This window comes from Electrophorus electricus, chromosome 9 (assembly GCF_041902795.1).
Source record: "Electrophorus electricus isolate QZ-2024a chromosome 9, ASM4190279v1, whole genome shotgun sequence".
Lineage (NCBI taxonomy): Eukaryota > Metazoa > Chordata > Actinopteri > Gymnotiformes > Gymnotidae > Electrophorus > Electrophorus electricus.
The window spans coordinates 17,508,555-17,532,977 of NC_137505.1; the positions used below are offsets into that span (position 1 = coordinate 17,508,555).

General features: G+C 44.8%; 4 protein-coding genes across 23 annotated transcripts in view; 3 read left to right on the forward strand and 1 right to left on the reverse strand.

Moving 5' to 3' along the window:
- The window catches only part of caska (calcium/calmodulin-dependent serine protein kinase a), a 101,442-nt gene that overhangs the window by 13,062 nt on the left and 63,957 nt on the right, over positions 1-24,423 (reverse strand). For 9 of the 19 annotated variants that reach the window (XM_027005229.3, XM_081720499.1, XM_035522767.2 and 6 more), the window contains exons 6-15: positions 12,022-12,124; positions 11,535-11,710; positions 11,016-11,138; positions 10,766-10,849; positions 10,318-10,417; positions 9,627-9,644; positions 9,205-9,326; positions 4,811-4,888; positions 2,601-2,648; positions 2,005-2,085 (exon numbers count right to left, since the gene is read on the reverse strand). In XM_027005229.3, coding sequence (XP_026861030.2) covers positions 2,005-2,085; positions 2,601-2,648; positions 4,811-4,888; positions 9,205-9,326; positions 9,627-9,644; positions 10,318-10,417; positions 10,766-10,849; positions 11,016-11,138; positions 11,535-11,710; positions 12,022-12,124 — 933 coding nt within the window. The remainder of the gene's footprint in view (positions 1-2,004; positions 2,086-2,600; positions 2,649-4,810; positions 4,889-9,204; positions 9,327-9,626; positions 9,645-10,317; positions 10,418-10,765; positions 10,850-11,015; positions 11,139-11,534; positions 11,711-12,021; positions 12,125-24,423) is intronic. The other 10 variants (XM_035522770.2, XM_081720498.1, XM_027005238.3 and 7 more) reach the window with 4 other exon arrangements.
- Positions 12,606-14,780, forward strand: gpr34b (G protein-coupled receptor 34b). 2 transcript variants are annotated; one of them, XM_027005244.3, is made up of 3 exons: positions 12,606-12,835; positions 13,196-13,812; positions 14,023-14,780. In XM_027005244.3, exons 2-3 carry the CDS (start codon positions 13,249-13,251, stop codon positions 14,308-14,310), a joined length of 852 nt encoding a protein of 283 aa, XP_026861045.2. In that variant the 5' UTR covers positions 12,606-12,835; positions 13,196-13,248; the 3' UTR covers positions 14,311-14,780. The 2 variants fall into 2 exon arrangements, with proteins under 2 accessions (XP_026861045.2, XP_026861044.2); XM_027005243.3 differs by having other exon boundaries at positions 12,613-12,835; positions 13,196-14,708.
- Positions 14,937-17,806, forward strand: gpr82 (G protein-coupled receptor 82). The gene is made up of 2 exons (XM_027005245.3): positions 14,937-15,369; positions 16,615-17,806. The coding sequence occupies exons 1-2, from the start codon at positions 15,314-15,316 to the stop codon at positions 17,603-17,605; spliced, it is 1,047 nt and encodes a 348-aa protein (XP_026861046.2). The 5' UTR covers positions 14,937-15,313; the 3' UTR covers positions 17,606-17,806.
- On the forward strand, positions 18,027-21,738 carry LOC113574373 (G protein-coupled receptor 82). The gene is made up of 2 exons (XM_027005242.3): positions 18,027-18,533; positions 19,791-21,738. The coding sequence occupies exon 2, from the start codon at positions 19,806-19,808 to the stop codon at positions 20,889-20,891; it is 1,086 nt and encodes a 361-aa protein (XP_026861043.1). The 5' UTR covers positions 18,027-18,533; positions 19,791-19,805; the 3' UTR covers positions 20,892-21,738.

The window sequence follows — 24,423 nt, forward strand, 5'->3', positions numbered from 1 at the left end:
AAGAGGGAAAAAATCCACAAATGACTCCACAGGCATCAGCAACAGGTTTTACTTCAAGCGGAAATGGTCACGAGCTAAGCAGCACCCTAGCTCACCATCTTGACTGACAGTCCAGTGGAAACTCAGAAAGCCCTTGGAAAGGGGAACGTGGGATCAAGCGCTGACTGTAACATCAGCAGCCTGTACCTGCCTCTTCACCCTGCTATTTGCCCCTTCTCACCCCCTTCTTTCCATCCCTCTCTCTCTCTCTCCCCCCTTCTCCTCTCTCTTTCCTCCTCTCCACCTTTAGCATCGATGGACGCTCCCGGACGCCTCTCATTTAACCAGGCCGCCTGAGGCTGAAAGGGTGACGTTACTTGGCCCGTGTTTTCTCACAGTCGTTCTCGGCACGGCTCCTTTTCCTAGAAAGCTCCTCCTGCCTGGTCTTGACCACGTCCCCTACCAGCTCTACACTCCCGCATTCCCCAGCCAGCCGAAAGCAGAACGGTCCCGTCTCTCGAGCCGTGGAAATGAGTGTCGTAGGCGGCGCAGGGCAGCTCAAATACCTCCCTCTTCACTCACCACCTCTGCCGCACTGTCCGTTTCCCACCACACATCTCGCTGCCTTATCTCACATGCTTGGAATAAACTTAACCTCCCTGAAGCTTTCTTCTTCCCACATTCTTCTGCCCTCGGACTCCTTCACCCTTCACGTGAGAGGCGCAGAGAACTGAGGAGTGCCTATTCGCTCTGGGCTCCATCTGCGTGTGCAGGCTGGGAGATCGTACTGTGGCAGACCCTCTACGGGCCCACCTCTGGCCGGCTCTCTGAGTCAGCGCGCTGTAGCGGATCGAGCTCTCTGTGCTGAGCCTCGCTGGCTAACCTTACGGCAATGTGAGCAGTGTAAAGGGCACAGGGGCAATGGTGACTGGTGAGGCCCAAACTCTGCTGTGACATTTGCTCTGCTGATAAAGTACTCGAGCACCCTCTCTTGCTCTCATTGATCACGGGAGTGCAACAGCTGATGAGACATAATTTCTCAAAGAGCCTCTGAGCACATCAGGACCTGTAAATGGTCTCAGTACTGATAATCTGCTTTGTGCTAATGATCTTTGCAAGTAAGACATTTACACTGGAAAAGAGCATATGAGCGGCACTTTGTTGAGTACTAACATTATTTCATCAACCAAAAGAAAAACCTACATAGTACCACATGTCATGTCTAGCGTGGTTATTGCCTATTTACTGTCATGCATACTATACTGAGGGTCATTTTTCCTTGTTCTGTTCATACCTAACCCAATCTTACATTTTGCCATACTAATTGGGCTTATATAGTGACTATACATTTGTACTAAATTGAAGGTGTATTGGTGTAGGTAGATCATTTTGCACACAAGGGCTGAATACTTCTTCTATCAAAGCTGAACCACAGAAGGTCTGAGTGAAGGAGAGGTTACGTCACCAATGCAAACCCTTGCACTTGTGGGAAAGGAAAGATTGAGGACAGGTTGTTTACATGGGGCTAGTAGTGCTGTGGTCCAGACAAAAACAACAGTGTCCCCAATTCATCTGGCCAATCACAAGCGCTCCTGGGATGGACTTCGCTCAGATCAATCTCACACAGTGACAAAAATGGCCATGTGCAACAACCAGCCTTTTGGAAGGAATCAATAGCTCACTTTCCCCGCAACTCACAAAACAAAGCATCCATCCAGCAAACAAAAACCTACAGACACACAGAATCCATGTCAAATATTTTATGCCCTAGTCATTGAGCCAGGATTTTTTTTTTTCCCCCCACATGAAGGTTCAACCACCCCACCCCTCCCTGCTCCAAATAACGGTGCTTTTGCGTCCATCATGTTCACAGTTAACAGAGTGAGACATGATGCGTCTTTGACAGCTGCTTCCTGACACTTTCTCAGGCAGCGAAATGTAGTAGAACAGCCCTTCTTTCGTGGAGGAAATGCAAGTGTACGTTGAGTGGTGCAGAAGCAGCTTTGTGAAGCAGGCCTAACTTACCATGAAATGAGGCTGGGTCAGGATGCGTCTCAGCTCTTTAGCATCTGCGTTCTCTGGGTAGCAGGAGATTTCTTCTAGTGCCTGCAGAAAAACAGCATGTGAGCTTCTTCAGGATGAAATCTCTCTCTGTTCTTCCTTAAAGACACCTATGCCCAACTGAGCAGCTCCAGGCCAAACACAATCCTAAACACACACAACACACCCCCACCCACACCCCCACACACCCCCCCACACTCATCCTTTTTTGGTGTAGTCCCAGGTCCTACATGACTACTGACCCAACACTGCAGACATGTCACAACCTTCTGCTGAATGCGTTTGTGTGCGCGTGCGCTTGTAAATCAGCGTAGACGGGACCTTTGTCACAAACCCACATGGTCAGCAGTTTTCTGCTGCCGCTCACTCTACCACGCCTCTGGTCACTCCCTCATCACTCTAACCAGTCTGTCTAGACATCAGATACAGGAGTAACACTGCTCCGTGATACCGGTAGCCTCTACCCCCCCAGTTCTAGTACCAAAACTATCTATTTAAAACAATCTATAAGGATAAAAACAGTGGTAGTATTAAAAGCTTGGAAATTGTCATCAGCTTACATATTCCAGAAGTTTCAAAGCTGTGCCTGTCCCGTCTCCACTGGACTTCTTGCACAGGAGACAGACACAGCAGAGTTACACATTTTGAGCCAATGGTGCATTTAAAGGGTTAAACACGATCAGGTGACAGTAAGTGTGGGGGTGGGGCGAGGAGCTGAGGTGAGGCAACTACCATCTTACTAAAAGGCCACTCAGCAGAAAGGATGAGTAAGGGCAGGGGGAGGAGTTAGACACAGGCCACGCCCCAACCACTGCACCCAGCCAGCCACCCTTGGTGAAGCATTTCAGCGTGGCACTGGACAGTAGCAGGAAGTGAAAGGGTTTTTTTAAGGAGAGAAAAAGCTCTTCTAGTGCCCGGTGGACCCGAGAGAGGCTTTGATTTGTAGTCAAAGGGCAGCAGTGAGACCACTCGCTGAAGCAGTGCAACAGGACTCATCATGGCAGCCCCAAAGCAGGAGCCATAAGTCAACTGACATTAATGGGTGCCCCTCCTCGCGATGGCCAGGTCACCACTGCTTTTAACGTAGCAAACATATTTGCACAATATACTAAAACAGTAGTCAAATGAAGTACAGTTCTCTATTTAAAAAGATTAAAGACGTCTGTTGAAAATAATGTCTTCTGAGTCACCTGGAGCCACAGCCAAATTTTACTGACTGCTAAATGTTTGTGGATTTGTGTATATTGGTGTTTAGCTAGTACTCTTGGGGTCAAAGAGCGACTGCCTAAATGTTAGCAGTAGGTACTGCACATGACCAACAGCTACATTTCTAACAACCGAAACCCACTGAGAGGAACTCTTGAGCAGACGGTCCTTAAAAACAGACAGTCAGACAGACAGACAGATAGACACACACACACAAGTTTGTAAGCGTAGTGTGTATGCATATCTAAAGTCTTATGCATATCTAAAGTGAGCCAGTGTACAAGTGTCAGGGGCTTCCCCCAGTAAAACCAGGCTGGTCCTGTCTCACTTTTACTGGGTTGCTTTCTTCTCACCTTCATTCGAGATCCAGAACCAGAAAAAACCTTCCAATTTTTAAGCCCCAGAGCATTTTTATGCTATAACCTCCACAAAAACATCCTACCTCTCATGACGGGTTTATTTGGGACTGCTCAAGACATTCTCATTCAAGTGAAAATTTGCCATAGCTCACACAAGCGTCATGCCACAAGGGATTTGCAGAAGTAACAGAACTTGTAGTGAGCAAAGGTTCTTAGAAGCATTGACTGAAAACAAGCATCTATGAAACTTTCTATCACGACAGATAAAAAAAAGGCAAACCACATAAAGACCAGGCTGAGACTGAACTGAGACAGAATTATTAGATTTAGCTGTGTTTGGTTCCAGATTAGTGTCTACTTATGCAGGATCTACTGAATATATATACCAGACTAATAGCATTTCGGTTTCATGAAAAAAAAGGAACTTGGCCCTGCCTTTAGAGCAAAACAACAATCTAGAAATGATTACCACCTGTCTTTAATCTAGAAATGATTACCACTTGTCTTTAATCTCTCCATATGAAATGACTCCACAGTGTTCGTAGGTGTGCAACAGACTGAACCTTCTGGGCCAAATTTCCAGTCTGTGAAGCCCATAGAGTCCCACTCAAGCACACTCATGCTGTGGCACCAGAACTGCACCATATGCTTTGCAGCCTGACCCAGGGAGAGAAAACATGAAACAGAGCAAGTGGGCTGAAGCTAATGCTAACGCCACCGCTAAAGCTAAGCGTGTGCAGAGCAGAGAAATTGAGATTGCAGGCAGATCCATGCAGTGTGTCTTTGCAGTACACTTGATTAGCTATAACAGAACATCACGAAAACGCATGACAATCAGAACAGTATTACACGCTGAAGAACAAAGGGCATTTAAAGGACTAAGCTGAATGCGAATGGTAAGATCTCTTAAACAGGCCACCTGCGCTGTTTTAGAGTCTCCTGTCTCCTTCTGACATACCTTAGACAAAAGACACCGCAAACTTTGAACCAAGTCTTCAAGGATAACCGACCTGACTTTGCTAGCAAGGATGTAATGTGCACGTGAGTGTCGCAGTTTCATTTAGACACAGAGGCCGTTTTATCTTCTCAGACCGACACCGTGAAGAGTGCTGGTCTAAACCTGGCCCTGGGTCCCCTGTCAGCTGCCATTCAGTGTGCACAAGCTGCACGTTCGCGTGTGGAGTGCAGACAGGGCCTCGGCTGACCTCTTTGGCTCTCTGAACAGCATCGCTCGGCGGGTTCCTAATCTGCGGTGAGGACTTGGTGCTGATCTTGTCGTACAGCTGAAAATAAAGACAAAAGAGCAGAGAGGTAGTGAGCAACACCACACTACAAACAACGTGTAAATAATTTACCATGAGGAATTCAACATGAAAAGTCTACTTTAAAAAGCATATATATTTATATACTTGGCTTGTTTCTCTGTTTCTGAGAGAAGTGCACTCTGAATTTATTTACAATCACCAAGCCAGATTTTGAAATGCCTCGTTTGGTAGGTCCAGCCAGCAAGTATGGTCCAGATCTTGCCTCTAGATTTGCGCACGCATGCGATGTTCTCCCAGGGGTTTTCGGAAAGTTTAGAACCTCTAAACAACCTGGGGTGTCTCATGCTAGTACATACACATTCATTCACAAGTTGATCGATTTTTGAACTGGCACCCAGGTCTTACAGGCTAAAAAGGAAGCATGAGTTGAATGCTGTCTACAGTCGTAATGCGGTATGGCAGCTGAGCTCATATTTGTAATGTAGAATTTATCATTCTGTTTACTGTAGCTCACTACATGCCACAGGTTTCTCTCATGTCAGCCTATATCCAGACCAAATACATCAATCATTCTGATCTATAAGAAAAGAGGAAAAAAAGCACTTCCAGTTATTCTTATCATGATGTAAGACACAGAAATGTAGTTAAAACTCAATGTCTAAAAATAAAACATATTTAAACTTGTGGACTGCATCCCAACAAATCATATTGTACATTATCTATTTACTTTAACATTTGACACTAGAATCCCATGATCTCCTATAGAGAGTTTTGGCTTTAGTCTCTTTATTTGATGTAAACTACCATACGCACAGGTACACACTTAAGTATCAACTTGCTTTTTACAGGCAGCCATTCCATAGCAGTTTACTCAGATAGTGTCTGAGGGCTGACCGTAGTTCAGTGCTTACATGTTACATTCCTAAAGTTAGGACCTCCAGATCTGACTGCCTAATCTGTCTCAAAGCAATAAAGATAAAATAATCACTCATCAGGAATGAGGTTCAAATATTAGGTCCAAATGTTAGTTATTTGCTGTCAAGACTGAAGGTGGTACATGCATTATCCAAGGATACCAGTTGGCAAGAATGCAGAATCCAGGAGAGACCCAGAGCCAAACCTGAGCACCTCAGACCAAAATCTGGCTCTGTTTCGACCTTCGAAATGCATAAAACTCTCAAGTGTCAGGGGAAAAAATGAATTAAACAGCAATTCAATTGTAAAATATATATTTTCTTTACTCCCTCTTTAGATGGCCAATGTTTTGCTACTATCAAATCAGACAGGCAAAATCTACATACTTCCCCACTGAGTGGTACCAGGATCCAAGTCACACAAAGAAAACCTGCAGACACATACTGGGCATCTTGATTATGAAGCCAGTCCAGAGTGCTGACACCGAAGTGCTTCAGTACCCCAGGAGTCCAGTTCTACCCTTATCCTTGTGTAATGCAGTCTCAAGCTTCTTAAATGAGGCTAGTGAGCAAACAGGTCTGGTGTACACGGATCGGTACGTCTCGTTCGGCCTACACGTGCCACTGTGTGTAGGCAGCATGCCAGCGATTCCACGCAAGGTACTAGTGTAAAACTCAACTTTACATTTGCATGTATATGAATGCCATTCGGTTTCAGTCTTATTCTGTGGGTCACATGTGAAATTAATTAATAGGTATGCATGCTTAACACCTGTGCTGTGGGATCTTAGTCAGAGAATGCTGCCTCAGAGCATTGAGGAGAGAGACACGTTGGCATTTCCTCACTGTTTGTTCTTTTTTCCCCCCTCAACAATCAGGTTTCTCCACCTGTCATGGTACATTATATCACCATTATACAGCAGTGCTTTGGGCTTGCAGTGATTACATTTCCGAGTTGTTGTTTTTTCGCCCCAGTTTTAGTCAGGAAACGTTCACAGCTGGCAATGAAATCTGCGGTGAATGAGAGCTCACAAACAGACCACCAAGCTGCTTAGCCAATACAGTCTTTCACGTTTGTGGATTTCAAGTATCTTGGATGTTTCTCTAGTGACCACATGTGATTGGAATTAATGATTAACCACTAAAATTCTGTTAGCTAGCTAGGAAGCTTTAAAAATAATTGATTGTGTGCCTTTTCACAATGTGCTGCATGGAGCGTTTGTGCTCCGGTTACCCCCATGGTGCAATTGCTGGTCCTTGCATCCTGCTGGTGCGCATCACCAAGCACTACAAACGCTACGTCCACCTACAAAGGTGTCTGAGTGAGACACATCTCCCAGACACCCTTCAACCCAACTCACGCCTGCACATATCACAGTCCTCATGGGCTCAGATCACCCCAGACGGATGTCAATACCTGGTGTGAACGTGATCACAGATGAATGTGGTGTAAAAACTACGCATGATGCTGGGAAAGGAGGGGTGTCAATATAACAACACACCAGAGAGATTAATGTACATCGCGGGTGATGCAATGATGATTATCATATAGTGCTCTGGGCAGTGTGTGACCGAAGTGTGACACTTTCTGTCAGAGGACATCTACTCTGAAAATGACCTAGGCTTTAAACACCCTCGCCGCTACACACAGATTGCTCATCAAGTGTCAGATGGGGACGCTCAACCGGAGCATCCCATAGGGGAAGTCTGATGTCTCTGCGGTTTTGAGCCATCCCTGGGACAAGCCCCACCAGGCAAGGAGCTAACAGGTTTGACTTGTTATAATGTTAGAATTTCTGGTCTCCTTACTGCAGATAAGTCTCGCAACCCAGTCGAAGGGAGTAGTTCTACAGTAGCTGTACTATCTGAGATGGAATACACATATGCAAAGGGGATTTGACAACCAGTGCAGTTTTGAAAGCACTTTTATCAGGCAGAGTCAAAAACACTGCTTTACAAACTTTTTGTTTTTTGACTAATAAAATACACAATACTGAAAAGCAAAAGACTTTTAGTATTCATGGGATCACATCCTTGACTATTATAGATCCAGTTAAATTCTTAAAACCTAAAGACTTTTTCGGTTGGCCAACTTTCAGGAATACAATTAACTTTTATATATAACTGTTGGTGTGAGAAATGGGATAAATAATCTATATATACTCTATATACTATATAAAGAGCAGCAAACAGTTTCTGGATCTGAAAAACCAAAAAAAAAAAACCCTGAAAAAAGATGAACTGAAAAGCTTGACCTGAAGTTTGAAAGTTCAGCTGTTTAAAACGTCCGAAGCATCACATCTGAACAGCAAGCTTGGCAACTACAAGAAGGAGGGCTGCCTGAATTAGCAAAGACTTGGGACACAGAAAACATCCACTCTTACTCACCAAACCCAGACGAGACACAACATCAGGGAGACTCTGCGAAAGGCCGAGACTCACTATCCCTGCGCCTATCCACGGCGTTCTTAGAGGGGAATGGCAATCTTAACGTGTGGAGCAGCCCCTCACACAGACGGATCCTAGTGCAGCCATAGCACTCAAAGGGCCAAGTCTGACAATAGATGCCATTGTTGCTCTGGCTTTTCAGTGCAACGAGCAGGTTTTCAATGAGCCATGTGCATTCACAGGCTCCCCGAGCCACGACTGCCCAATCAGCGCTGCTGCGAGGCCCCCAGCCTCCTCTGTGTTCTCCTGTGCATGGAAACCCTGTACATCCCACACCCAAGCACCAAACCCAGTGTCACCCAGAGTCAGCCACAGCCAAACATACACACACACACACACACACAAGCTATGGGAATGCAGCTGTGGCTGCCACAACACCGAATTTATACAAACACCCAAGATTATCACGAGTGCCTCTGCGTGTGACAGAGTGTACCTTATAACTTAAACACAAGTAATCATTGACTAATGAATGAAGCCAACTGTATCTGACATTTTCAAAAGTACACAAAGGCCTCATTATGGACACTTGGGTGGCATAGAAGCGGAATATATTGAGAACAGTCATCTGATATCTACTCATGCTGGACTGTGATACTGTCAATGACCTGAAAGCAAACTACAATTCTTAGACTTTATCTTTCACTACTTCTGTTTGTAGGTTTAACACAGCAGTATTGTGAAAGACTGGCACAGAGGAACTAAATGTGCAGACCTTATAAAGTACGATCAGAAGACCTGTTCTCACTAAACCACTCAAGTCAGAGGCCACTGGAAGTATCAGAAAAAGGTTATATGTGTCATACACACACACACACACACACACACACACACACACACACACACACACACACACACACACACACACACGTGCGCACACGCACACACAAATGTGCACACACAGTATTTAGGAAAGCTTTGTTTGGTTACTTTTACCAGAACTTTGCATGCATTCACGAAGTACTGACATACATCTAGCAGTGTGTGGAGATGCTGGTCCTGGAAGACACTGTGCAGAAAGTCCAGGTCTTTCTCACTGCAGTCCGTCAGTGCATGGATCTCCTCCAAGCTGTCCAACACCTGTGACACAGCTCCTACATATGGATACAAGCACACACGCAGACACACAAGCGCATGGTACGGGACCTTTAGCACAGCACAGATCTGCGATACACCTCACTCAAGGGGACACACCACGGGAGGAAGGCAAACTACGAGACACCACAATCAAGACAATGGGGGCTGAATGCAGAGGAAAGCACTGCACTGCAGCCGTAGTAAACGCTGGGCAGTAACGGACATGAAAGAATCAGTTTTGATGTGAAAGGCAGAGATATGACAGATGACTTGGGTAACCACATAATCCATGAATCTATGAAGATAAAGCTACCTACTTTCTGCCGCTAGCAGTCCTGGGGGGAGGCCAGCATTAGGACAAAAACATATATTACATTTACAGTGCAACAGCTGTAAATCCACAAAAAAGGACAGGCAGAGATTACTAGGTGGGGCAAGCTTGCAAGCAAAGCACAGTCCCCAGAACTTCCAGTTCTAAAATCTTATTGGCTGAGCCTTGTTTGAAGCCAATGTAAAATCCTTGATATACACTCACTATGCCTGGAGTTTGTATTAATCCACCATTGAGCATTGAGCCATCGTGTCGCTTAGCAACAAAGGCTCATTAGCAGACTACATTGTCTGGCGGAAGAAGTGCTTATTGTGAATATTGTTAATAATAAATTCAATTACTTAGTTACTTTGCGTTGTCATGCCTATCCACGCTCGCCTTGCTCAAGCGATCTTCAGCAGATCAGTTCAAAAGTGGCAAGGCTCTCTGACCACAGAGTGCATGTTTTACACAAACCAATCAGATTTAAGATAAACTATAAATAACGAGTGAGTGTAAACGCATCTTACGCAATCAGTACGATTTAAAGTGAAATAGTTTTTTGAAAACAATACTTCACTGAGCGTTCGCTGCTGTTGAACTGCTATCAGCCTGTGAGGTCTCATGTAAGCACAAACAGGAGCAGAGAGAACTGAGGTGTGCATGCTGATCTGCACAGTGCATGTGCAGGTGAATACCAGATGAGCTGGGATCCTCCGAGAAGTCGGGCAGCTCCTCTGGTGGGTCACCGTAGAAGGAGTTGAACTTGTGGCTGGAGACTGCAGCCAGCACGGCCCCCTGCACGCAAGAACGCAAGCCGGTGACCCCCGCCTGCTCTCGGTGGCCAGCCCACCTACCCAAAGCCTCAGTCGGGGACATTACAGGGACAGAGATCACAAAACCCAAGACATCTGTCCCTTTTCTGAAATGACTATCAAGATGATAGTGACTATCAATGACTATCGAGCTGACAGTAGAACTGTGGGAGAACTGCACTGCTAATCTAAGCATGGTCCACAGATGTCAAGATTTACTTTGCAGTTTATTAAACAAATGCAAATGATTCTATATCCACAAATATCAAGAGTGTCTCTTGGGGTCAGAGCGCTTGCACTGAGCGTGACAGGCTAATGTAGCAAGGCTTACTTTAAGCTTCCTCCGGGCATTAAACTTTCTCAGCTGCTCCACCGTCTCTGGGAGGTGGATCTTGTAGGCATAACGGTCTCTCTCCTGAGCAAGCACACATTTTATTAGTAACATTAAGCGTACAGAGGTGAAAGGTGACAGAGCTAAGAGATGCTTTTTGGAATGGTTACACTTTTTCTCCCTTAACCACAAAAAGGGGCACACCACTGTCCCCGTGGGGGTCCAGGGGCAGAAGCAGGGTGCTGCTTACCTTCAGCCAGGGGTGGTTGAGGGCCTCATATACCGTGATCCTCTCAGCAGGATCCAGCATCAGCATACGGCGCACGAGGTCTTTGGCGCTCTCGGAGATGTGAGTCCACTGCCGAGGGTTCATCTGCACACAGGTCACATGGAAAGACACAAAGAGGCGCAGGAAGTGATGCACAATCCAACGCACGTGGAATTACACAGAGAGAGACACACAACGTGAGCTTTGGGACTTCGTGTGAAAAGCTGAAGGGTTACTTATTTATGTCCAATGCTTGTGAGCTACATTAGTCTCAGAGCTCCAGTGCACAAGCAAAAGGTCTGTGCACTTTAAACATGGGAATTTTTAGTGGAAAATTCCATTCCATTAAATACAAAGACTGAAAATCGAAGCTACTAAACTTGCTCTTAACTGAGTTTAACACACAAAAGGCTCATAATCCAGTGCCTATCTGACCTCTGATTGGTGACCTCTGAAAGCTTGGCTTTGGTTCCATGGGCACGACCAAGCTGGAGCCACTACCTTGTATTTGCCCTTAATGACGCCCTCGAACAGGCGCTCCTTGGTGCCGTAGAAGGGCAGGCAGCCGCTGAGGAGGATGAAGAGGATGACTCCACAGCCCCACACGTCCACGGGCTTCCCATACGGCTCCCTCTTCACCACCTCGGGGGCCATGAAGTGCGGGGTGCCCACGCGGCCTGCGGCACACGCACACGCACACACGTGCGAGTGCTAAATCATTCACGTGTGCCTGTAATCTTTAGCAAACAGGTGGTGGCTATATATTTGCATGTGTTTCAGCTCTCAGTTTGAATTCAGTGAAAAGCAATTGACAGGAACTATGTTTGGCGTTGGCATTTATTTCTCAGTGTGAGCGCTGCATAGGGGAGTCATCTGTGGAGTTTGTTTTTGTAAATGCAGAGCATGGAGATGCACGCGGACGCTGGTGCGCATGCAGAAGTACGATATGCATCGAGAAGGTGCAGCGCATGCGCTCTATGGTGCTCACCTCCTGCCACTAGTCCAGACTCTCCCAGCTGTATAGCAACTCCGAAGCCACCTAGCTTCACGGGTGCAGAGTTCTCCTTTGATGCCAGTAACACACAATGGGGCTGCAGGATGGACACACACACACACACACACACACACACACACACACACACTGCATTTTTCTGCCAGGAAACCAAATTACAGTAGTGAATGAGGAGGAACAAGCAAATCATATGAAGTCATCGCAACTACAGTGTCATAGAAGAGTGCTCCAACAGCTGGGAATTTGACCTTTTGTGAGGAAAACGTGTAATCCACAAAAAACTCTGACAAAATTATCTTGACCATCAATATGCATTTCCTGTGAATGAATTTCCCAGCAATTTTAACAAGCTTAGATTAAACAAACTCGGGTTGTGTTTGGTTCGGCACAATGTTCTTTGACCTGTCCAGCTGGTGTATGAACTAGCCTTGTGTGCATGTCAGCACCTCATGCTGTGGTTTTAGGTGTTTTTTCCGAGGTGCGGTTTTGGTTTTCGTCACCTCTAGACTTTAAAGTGCTTCCTCTGCACTTTACCATGTAACAGATGAGCATGTCAAGCTGACAGCAACACACAAGAGGAACTGGATTCATACTGAGAGAGCCAAAAAAGGAACTGCAAGAGGTTTTATTTAAAAACAATTTAAACAAATTCAGAGGTGCAGAAGGGAGCCCAGTTTAGGAAGAACCCACAGAAAGCACAGAACTGCGTGAAGGTGGACCGCCTCTCATCCACTCCTGAGCACAATGGGATGGTAACTGGGACAGTTTCTTGGATCAAAGAACTCACACAGTGAGTACCTCGACCTTTCCAAAAGACAGAGTATAATCAGTGTGGCCGCAGTGACCTAGTTCTGTGCTCTTAATATGTCTCTTCTGACTGGTCATAGCATATGGTTCAAAGACCTAAGACTTGGGAATATTTAAGAGTTGAGAAAACAATAAGAGATTCCCAGCTTTGGTTTTTGAGGTGGAACAGTATGCGTTGGGAGTGTGGGCGTCACTACTGGTTTCTGGGACATACCTTCCCTTCAGAGATATGTGAACCTGTCAGCTGTTAAGAGGAAGAAGACAAAACACGGTTTTAGTTAAACTAGCCGTAATAATCACACGGACAATAACAATCTGCTTTTTTTCCCCAAACGCCTGGCAGCCTGGCAGCTGTAACTGCAAACACCAGTTCACAAGCCTTCTGCATGCAGTGTCATGGCCCTGGAGCCCAATTCCACAAGGCACCACAACTGCAGCATGGACGACAACAGCCTCCGGGTCCTGCTGGCCGTCTCCTACTCGCTCATTTTCCTGCTGGGCTTGGTTGGTAACGTCCTGGCGCTCTGGGTGTTCCTGCGCTTGCACACCAAGAAGAACTCGGTGTGGATCTTCCTGGTTAACCTGGCCATGGCAGACCTGCTACTGGTGATCTGCCTGCCCTTGAGGGTGGCGTACCATGTCAACCACGAGCACTGGGCTTTTCCATCTGTGCTCTGCAAGTTTGTGGGTAATGCCTTCTACACCAACATGTACATAAGCATCGTGCTCCTGGGACTCATCAGTGTCGACCGCTACCTTAAGCTGCAGAAGGTCTCCAAAAAGCAGAGGTTCCTCAGCAGCAGGCAGAGCAAGGTCACGTGCTGCCTCCTCTGGGTTCTAGCCATCGGGGTGATGGTGACTCTAATTGTCTTTGCTAAGGATCAAGCAGAGCCCAACAAGTGTTTTCATTACAGGCGACTGATAAACAACAAATGGAAAGGCTACTTCAACCTTGCCTTGGTATTCACCTTCTTTGTGGTCTATGGTGCCTTCATAACATCTTACGGAAAGATTGCAAAGTGGCTGTTTCAGGTCTCTTTGAACAAGCCAGAATTTCCGAACACAGCCAAGTACAGCAGAACAGCCCGGAAGTCCTTCTTCATCCTCTTCCTATTTACCCTGTGCTTTGTCCCCTACCACGTAGTGAGGATCTTCTACATTCTTTCACAGATGGTGGACGTCTCCTGCCAGTGGGTCAAAGTGGTGAACAAAGGCAACGAAATAGCCCTGCTCCTGTCGGCGCTCAACAGCTGCTTGGATCCGGTCATATATTTCCTGCTGTGCGGATCTGTGCGCAAGGTAATAGTGCGGATGCTCCGTGACACCTTCTGCCTGGAGGCTCTCGCAGGATTTAGCAGCTCCAGCAATGAGATGGGGAGAAACCAACATGATCCCCTCACTGAGAGTCAGTCCAGCACCTTGAGGAGAGGAGGTGCTATCCACGTCAACTCTCCATGACATCCCTATTGATTCTCTACACTGTCCTAACAGGAACTGAACTGGCAAAGTATTCCACTCAGTCCCCAATAAAGCAGGAACTAAAAGACAGTTATGAGTGTCATAAAAACCCAATCATCATTATGGTAAATCATCAGAAGTAATTTTTCTTTTTTTCAGGGTAATTCTGGAAAGAAAACAGCTATGATTGAAGTGATGACCCCCAAATAAAGAAAGACTTAAATATTCCCAGTAGAATTCATGACAAACACTATAACTTCCTTTCATTACATATTCATGTGCAAATTAATTTGTCAAGTAAATATGTTCAAAATGCTATATTTTAATATATATATTTTATTTTAAGGGAAATGAAGCATGTGTCTGCATTATATATATATATATATATATAATGTGTGTGTGTGTGTGTGTGTGTGTGTGCATATGTAATATCCGCAGTATCTTTCAGGCGACTCAAATAACCGCATTTTTTTCCCCACATTCATATTTCCATCTAACACAGGGTTGCGAAAGCTAGAATAAGTAACAAAGGTTATAAATAATGCAAAAGAATAATCTGCATGGTTTCAGAAATAAAACTACTCTGATAAATATTTACTGGGATGTTAAAAGTTTAAAGTTGCCAGGGGTAATAAATGACGCCAGCAGTTAAAGGGTGCCCTCTATTGGTGTAATATTGCAATAGTTGAGGACATGCAATATACGCTGTCAAGGAAAACATGGTAAAAGGCTCAGTCTGTGTGACAGATCCAAAACTGAACTGCTTGAATTTAAAGCATCACTATATGAAACCCAGTATATTGAATTTAATTGGATCACTAACAAATAAATATATACACAATGCATCAAAAGTAGATGTAGAGCCTAGTCTGCAGGATGTGGTCAGAGGAGCGGCTGCCTGGTTCCCTTCAAAGTGTAGCTCCTCCCCATGTCTCTATACATCTTGAAAATTCAACACCTTCTTGAGAAAGCAAGAGGAAGCCAGCAAGGAAACTAAATCACAATGTTAGAGTTCAGCTGTAATGCAACAACCTGCAGTGGATCAGCAGGCAAAAGAAGGTAGCTATACCTCACACTGCTTTTGTTTGTCACATGTCCATTACTGGAGGAAGGGTCATGGACTAAAAGCTTAGTTAACATTTTCTGGAACATCTCTGTCAGGTGTCAAACCGTCATGCGCAGAGGTTGGACTGTTTGAACTAGGGAAATATAAACCCGCAGGTTCCCAGGGCTGCACTTTCTGTGCGAACATGTATTTTAGCCAAACCCTGGTGGAATATTACCAAACACATTAGAATATTAGCAAAAAATAACACTTAGGGCGCATGAGAAGCAAATGAGCGTTCAGCTATGATGACGACATCACAGAATGAATAACTATATCTCAGAAATCTACAAATGAATTAATGAACAAATGAGAATAATTACTCACCCTCCCCGTCCGTTTAAATTTATTATTCGATTAATTGCATGTAATAAATGCATTTAATGCAACAAAATTAAAATCTCCGCAAGGCTACCATGAGTTAAACTGTCTTAATTTTACTGCATGCAAGACTAATGAGACAACCCGCAGAGCAGCGTTGGGTGGGATCTGTCCTGATGGCTGAATACACTGTTGTATTCAGTACTGTATTCTAGCCATAAAAATGCATGACATTTAAAACAAATTAAAACAGAAGACATTTTTTTAGGCCTTGGGGGGACGGACGGACGACACACACAACCCTGCTGTCTAGTCATGTATCATTATTAGCTACTTGAGTCATTTCACCGGTTCACAGGTCTTCCCTTATGTAGCTAACGATCTCGTTTAAACATTAAACCCTGCAATCACTTACTTTGCTAACTAGATATTTACGTTGTAATTTGAGCCATATGGGCTCTTTTCTTAGTAATTAACACCACAACCAAGGAAAGTGTTGATATTCCCAACTGTTTTGACTTTTCCTCAGTCCATACTTAAGGGCTATGTGGCATCTAGTCCCAGTTATTAACTAGTAAAGAATCTTTTAGCATCCATATTGTCCTTATGGCATAACAGTGACTTTAACCGCAGGTATCCTTAAAAACTAAAAAATCCTGTGTTTATGTATCATTATAAAATTATCCCAAAATGTATTCAGAATACTGCCTTTTCAAAATCAAACAGTCTGCACACACATTTTTCACATTTTTGTATTTCATTACATATCTGTTACTGCTTTTAAAATCTAACCCTGTCAAATTTTTAGCTCATTTTATAAGTCATCTTGAGCGATGTCAAAATAAGTAACAACTATTTGCCTCCTCCGTTTTGGAAAGCTGTCTCTTGGTGCCTATAGAATACCACAGAAACGTCCTGCCTTGGATCTACGTCTGCGTGGCAGTCTTAGGCTTCCTGACCAATGTGGCGGCCATGCTACAGCTCTGTCGCCTGGAGAAGACGGCCACCGTCATCTTCACACTCAACATAATGGTGTCGGACCTGATCGTGTGCTGTAGCTTCGCCATCAGGACGGCCTACTACAGAAAGAGCTTGCATTGGCATGCCGGCTCCGGGCCCTGCGTCGCCGCCGAGTTCTTTATGGCCTCTGGCTTCTACATCAACCTCTACTGTAATATGGGCTTCTTCCTGTGGATTAGCATCAGCCGCTACACCACGGTGGTGCGGCCGACCAGTAGGCTGTTCCGGGCCTTCCGGCGCCCGCGGTTTTTCTGGGCTGTCTGCCTCGTCACCTGGATACTTGGGATCGCACTTGTCTGCAGCAGCGTGGGATATAAAGCAAAGCTGAGCTCTGCTGTAAAAGAGACCGTGTCCTGCTTCGACCAGGTGGCGAACTTCAGGAAGCAGGAGCTGGACGGCGTGCACGCCGCGGGCGTGGTCGTCTTCTTCTGCGTCCTCGCCGCGATGTTGCTCAGCTACGGCCTGCTGATCTTCCACTTGCAGAGGGTACGAAAGCGGAGCCTGGTGGGTGCCGGCCTCGGCCCCGGGGGAGGGCTGCGAGTGCGCAGGAAGATCCTGGCTTCCATGTTGCTTTTCATTGCCTGCTTCCTGCCCTACCACGTGCAGACGGTCAGGGTGATGTCGGGCCCCAGGGACTGCGAGAAGGAACAGGCTGGCTTCGGGGCGAAGACGCTGACCGTCCTGGTGGCGGCGTTCAACAGCTGCCTGCATCCTGCCTTGCACCTGTTCTTCCACCTGCCCTGTTGCCGTGCCCAGCGCAACGTGCGGGCCCCTCCGAGACCGGAGGGCTCGCAGATCCACGCCATCAGTCACATGCACACCGGGAACGGGTCCCAAAATGCTAAATAGGAGTGCTGGTAAATAATGGAAAACCAATTATTGCAAGCAAACCTGCTCTGCTTTACACATTCCTGATTGTTTTATTCATTTAACGACACTTTTCTAAAGACACTATATCATTCATGCTCTATATAACGTTTTTTTTTTTTTTTTATTTATAACAGAACATGGTTAAGTCTCTAAAAATGAAAGGTTTAAAGTGCTTACGCTGAGTAAAGTATCTTAACCGAGATGGAGTGGCTAGTTTTTTTGTTTGTTTTGAGAGTGGGTGTTGCTTGTAATGCACTAATGTGTCCAGAAGAGGTTGTAGGGAGACCACAGAACAGATAGCCAGCAGGTCACTGGCTGATTGCACTGTAATTTAAACTTATTTTAGTGGCTTTCATCAAAAATGGAATTCACACTATGCCATACAAAGGGATTAGGATCTATTAGGACAGGTCTGCATAGTTCATATCACATATGAGAAAGTACATAGAACAAACTTTATACAATCTACATAATCTCTAAAACAATCTACAGTTCATATATGCAAGTAATAGAGATCAAAAATAGGCAGGCCATGTGTGTTTGGAGCATAAAAACGCCATGCTGAAGGCGTGTATCAGAATACAACCACCAAGAGATGGAGAAGGAAACTTTTAGCCTTTTGATATGTGCATCTAAACATAATCTAAATATCATTAATGCAGACACTTAATCTATTGAGTGATATATCAGAGTTTATAAAACTAAATTGCCTGATGCAGAAGGTGGGAGGTCACTTTAGTACACTTCACAGGTGGGAGGTCACTTTAATACACTTTACAAATGGGAGGTCACTTTAATACACTTTACGGTACGTATTCAATCACTTTCAAAATGCTGCCCACAAAGACCAGCGTACGTCATACACAGAGAACCTCAGAACAGCTCACATGCAGACGCATCAGGCACGGTAAGTAAATACTTATCAAGTAATGAATCAATCAAAGGAAAATTGGTGCCATAATATGTCACACTGCTTCTAATGAACCTTTTAAAATCTCTGGTTTGACTTGCATAGCTCTAATGCCATGGTAACATAACATCTTGAGTTTGACTGAAGTTTTATATATATATCTCTCTCTCAGAAAGAGAGAGCAAGCGAAGCGAGAGAGCACTTTGCTTGCAGAGCTGATGTAGGACCTCATATAACCTGTAATGTCCTTTGGCTTAAAAAAGGTCCATAAATCATTTAGCTTGTTTCAGTCAGACAGTGTTAAATGTAGTACAGAAGCCCTACATCACAAGAAATGAAAAAGAATAAGGAAATAGCCTGGCATAGCAGCTCTGTGAGAATGTGACAATATTACAGAGCTGCAAGGTGCAAGATGCATCACTAACAGTGCTTAGGAACCTTGGCTATGCTGAATGTTCCCTCAGTGGGGATTCACGCGGGTGGAGGAATATCGTTAGGATGTAGACCGCTTCTGTGCTTATTTTCTGTCATATAAAAGAAGATTGTGTTTATATAAAAATATATAATTTATTTTTTTTTTTCTCTTGGGTAAATCTAAATTGTGTATTTGGGCTATTTACACAAGAATATTTTTAAGTATTTTTGAGGATAATATTTAATCACATTCTGTTTCACACACACACGCGCTCATACGTGTACATGCTGTACTAAAACAAACTTCACAGAACCTTTTTGTAAAAGCAGAAAAACCACTCATCCTTGAACACTTCACTGAGTTCACGGAGTTTGTTTCATCTTATACATCTGCAACGGTTAAGCCCGCATTAATACAAAACGTAGGTTGAGTATTAATTGTGTTGTTTTATTTATTAGTTTCATTTCACATTTTACTCGCCCACTCCTACATCTAGCTTTGGATAATCATTAAATTATCAATTATTAAATGATCAAATAACCATCAATGCAAATGATTTTCAGATCAGTGCTTTAAGTAATACGGTTCTACTTTGATGTTAATATAAAAATACTCTGCAGCGAACAGACCATGAATATAAAAGAGTTATAAATAAAATAAATAATAAAGCAAATAAATAATAAAACAGTTAGGAGCACCCATTATACCATCTCTAAGTAAGATTAGTCCAAACTGACCAACAGAGACCGATAGCATTCTCATTACTGATGGACGCTATTTGACAATTGTTAATCTATGCATGAAGTGCAACATTTAAAAGAAAATTTTGTTTTTTCTAGGAGACCGGTGGTTCAATGGCATTCTGTTCCCAGGCCAATCTCTCTAACATTTCTTCTTGCTTGTGTCAGACTACCACTACCCATTTAGGTCTGCCTGTGCTCTATGCCACGGTGTTCCTCAGTGGCCTCCCTGGGAATGCCCTCTCCCTATGGATTTTCGTGGCCAAAATCCCAGCCAAAACAGCCACTCACATTTACCTCATTAACCTAGGAATCTCCAACCTAATGCTCTGCCTCACCATGCCGTTTCTTGGAGCCTACTACGCCATGGGCGCCAGCTGGCCCGCACCCAGTAGCATGTGTCAATTGGCCATAAATGGCCTGACCCCGGTTCTCCACACCAACATCGGAGTGGGCATGATGAGTCTCACATGGCTGGCCCTGAGCCGCTTCGCCACGCTCATCCAGCTCAAACACGGGCGCCGGCCAAGTAGATGCATCAAGGTCTTGCCCGACGTCATCTTGAGCAGGCTGCGCCAAACCCCCTTTGCCCTTGGGGTGTGCCTGGGGACCTGGGCCATCGTGGCAATGGCGATCATTCCCTCGGTGGCGATTTACTCCATGAAGGAGATGAACAGGGTGGAGGACGGCAGCGAGGAGGTGTGTTACAGCGTGGCCGTGGAGGTTGGAGGCTCAGGCTCGCAGGCCTTCGCCTTGGCCGGGATCGTCATGTTTTTCCTCTGTCTACTCCTGGTGTTGAGTGCCTACACGGCAGTGATCAGGCACTTTTACAGGTCCAGGAACAGCACATCCATCTCTGACAGGCAGAAGGTCTATTCAAGAGTGTTTCGCAACATTGTGGTTATCCAGGTTGTGCTGCTGGTTTGTCTCCTGCCACACCATGTATACAAGGCAATTTTTATCAAGATGGCATGGACTCCGTCTCCGTTTGCGGAGGATGTGTTAATGTGCCACCCCATGTCCATGCCTGTGGAGGTTAAGAACGTCTTCCTCTGCCTGGCAACGTTACGCTGCAGCACGGATCCCATCATGTACTTCCTGCTGGACAAGACGTTCAAAAAGCACACTCTTAGGTTGTTTAGGGTGGCCCCCAGCACGCAAAGTAGCCAGGCGTCAAGGACCGTGGGCGAATGTGGATAGCGCATGGTAGACAACAACGGGACTTCCCAACGTGCCATGATGCAAGAGGCGCTTTCACAAACGAGCGACTGAAATAAATGAGTACAGACAAAGTTCTCTTCAATGGTCCGTGCATGAGGAGGAGTGCAGTGTCAATGAAGCAGAATTCTTGGGAACTTCAGTCATGAGAGAAGAAGAAAAGCTCTGAAAATGCCCAGAGAAGCAGGTCCTGTCCTCTAGCCTGCATTTAAAGTCAGAGGGAACTTCGAATCCCATGTTGCTCCCGCTGTTCTCAGCCTGGTGGTGTGGACACCCAATATGAACTCACGAAGCATCATCATCTCCTGATCCAAGAAAGACACTTATCTGCAAGGAGCTGAATTCACGCCATCCAAATGGGAAAAAAGTACTTGAACAAACTCACACATTTAAAAAACTTATTTAGAATTAACATATTTTAAATTATGTAGAAACCATAACCTAACTTGTAGCTATCTTTGATTTTAAGAATCTGATTGTTGATACATTTAAATGTAGCCCATTCTTGTAATCCATGGTTCTAATGTCAGGCTGCATATGACTTATAATATAAAAAATATATAATTTGTCTACCAATATTTCATTTTAGCATTGCATTTAACTGGTTTTATATGAAGCAAGATGCTTTGGCAAAATAAGTTCTATTTTCTAATGTACAGTAAGACCCAATTAACTTACTTCTACTGGCTAGTAATTCTTCATACAGAAACACTTTTAGCAGTATGGGTCTATGAAGGTCAGGGGGTCAAAGGTCAGAACACACAGCAGGATTCTTATGTTAGTGTGCTAAGTTTGGGTTAACGCACACTTAACTTTATTATGGCAACAAACGATATCTATAAATATATAGCTAATTCAATCATTAACCGGCCCACCTCAGTGATAACAGCCCACCTTAGCAACAACAGCCTTAGTAACAGCCTACTATGTAACACCATGGATTGGAGGAGTGGTGTTGGAGCAGAGGGACTGCAGAGTGCTCTGAGTGAGGAGTGAGTGAGGAGCAGGAATAAGAAAAGCTGGAGTAGAGTTGGAGCAGACTGATTCCAGAACACTGAGTGAGGAGCAGAATTTCCTACTCTGCTCCACTCACGTTTCCCATTAACCACCCAACCAGTAACAGCCCAAATGCTTTAATTTAATTCACCATTTCACCAAGAATAAAAACACACTGTAGCTTAATGGTTCAACTGATACTGACACAAGCATATTAAAAGCTAAAAGCACACATAACTCTTTAAGTCCTCATGTAGATCTGAAAAAATGGGCAGACAGGTTACAGTGCGAATACAGTTCACATAAAAACTACAGCGAGTTTATGCTCTTCCTACTGTAATTGTACAGTGAACACCCTGAATTCTCACGGAGTTTCCAGATCATCCCTTTGGACCTCAGCAAACATCTAAGTGTGAAATGAATGTGCAGAGACATCTCAGGATGATCTTTACAGAGCTGACAAACCGCCGTCCAAATGGCATCCAACTGCTGTGTTTCTGCGGCAGCGGTGCGTGGCTGCCCTTACACATCCCTTCTGTTCTCCAGTTTTCAAAAGCCTGATTAGCGACGTAATTCCGAGTGCTTTCCCCAACTGTTCCAACTGACTGAGCACGGCATTAGAGCGATACGGTGTAAATACGGACATGCAGATGTAGAGTTTCCTTCTGCCGTCATGCTATGCACAGGGTGATGGTTCCGTTAATAGCCATTAGCCCCGTGCGAGCAGAGCAGCGAGGGGAGTAAACATCCACCCGCGCCGGCGGGAGACACCAAGATTCTTCTAGCACGCGGAGCGGAGCTGCACGAGCTTAATGAGCCTCATTTCACTGATTCTATTAAACTGTAAGAGCATGAAAATCCATCTTCATTATACATGTTAATGGACTGTTGTCACTTTTAACATCAAAGGGTTTTGAACTTTTAAGGGTCTCCGAAAGGCCTCAACAAGCACAAGACTCCTCCAAGAGATCTCCAGGAGGTATTAGGCTGTGAGATACTATCGCTCCTCGTAGTGTATAAATCTGTATACCAGATGAAGAAGAACTTCAGTGGTTTTACGAGGCTCTTTGATATTATTTGATATCACAGTCTCCTTTCAGAACTGAGGCTGGCATTTGTGAGGTTCTAAGCTGAGCGAGTACATGAAGGTTTGAACTCAATTTGATTGTGTATGTGAACGAAGGCAAAACACGGCGAGCATGAGGAAGAAATCACTACACAGCGCCATAACCAAAATGATTTGCCCTCCCTTCTGATGTTAGCACTGGTTTTCAAGGCACTTACAGTAGTGTGAAAAAGTGTTTGCCTCCTTCCTGATATCTTTTTTTTTGGCATGTTTGTCACACTTAACGTTTCAGATCATCAAACAAATTTAAATATTAGACAAAGATAACACAAGTAAACACAAAATGCAGTTTTTAAATTAAACCTGCATGGACCTACATTATCCCTAAACCTAATAACTGGGTGGGCTACCCTTAGCAGCAGCAACTGCAATTAAGCATTTGCGATAACTGGCAATGAGTCTTTTACAGCGCTATGGAGGAAGTTTGACCCACTCATCTTTGCAGATTTGTTGTAATTCGGCCACGTTGGAGGGTTTTGGAGCATAAACTGCCTTTAAGGTCATGCCACAGCACTTGGAGTCAGGTCAGGACTTTGACTGGGCCTCTCAAGTCTTCATTTTGGTTTTCTTAAGCCATTCAGAGGTGGTGTTTTGGATCATTGTCCTGCTGCAGAACCCAAGTGCGCTTCAGCTTGAGGTCACGAACAGATGGCCGGACATTCTCCTTCAGGATTTTTTGGTAGACAGCAGAATTCATGGTTCCATTTACCACAGCAAGTCTTCCAGGTCCTGAAGCAGCAAAACAGCCCCAGACCATCACACTACCACCACCATATTTTACTGTTGGTATGATGTTCCTTTTCTGAAATGCTGTTACTTTTACACCAGATGTAATGGGACATGCACCTTCCAAAAAGTTCAACTTTTGTCTCGTCAGTCCACAGAGTATTTTCCCAAAAGTCTTGGGTATCAAGATGTTTTCTGGCAAAACTGAGATGAGCCTTTATGTTCTTTTTGCTCCGCAGTGGTTTTTGTCTTGGAACTCTGCCATGCAGGCCATTTTTGCCCAGTCTCTTTCTTACGGTGGAGTCATGAACTCTGACCTTAACTGAGGCAAGTGAGGCCTGCAGTTCTTTGGATGATGTTGTGGGGTCTTTTGTGACCTCTTGGATGAGTCATCGCTACACTTTTGGGGCAATTTTAGTCCGCTGGCCACTCCTGGGAAGGTTCACCACTGTTCCGCGTTTTCCCCATTTGTGGTTATGTGCTCTCTCTGTGGTTCGCTGGAGTCCCAAAGCTTAGAAGTGGCTTTATAACCTTTTCCAGACTGATAGATCTCACTTACTTTGCATCTCATTTGTTCCTGAATTTCTTTGGATCGCAGCATGCTGTCTAGCTTTTGAGGATCTTTTGGTCTACTTCACTTTGTCAGGCAGGTCCTATTTAAGTGAT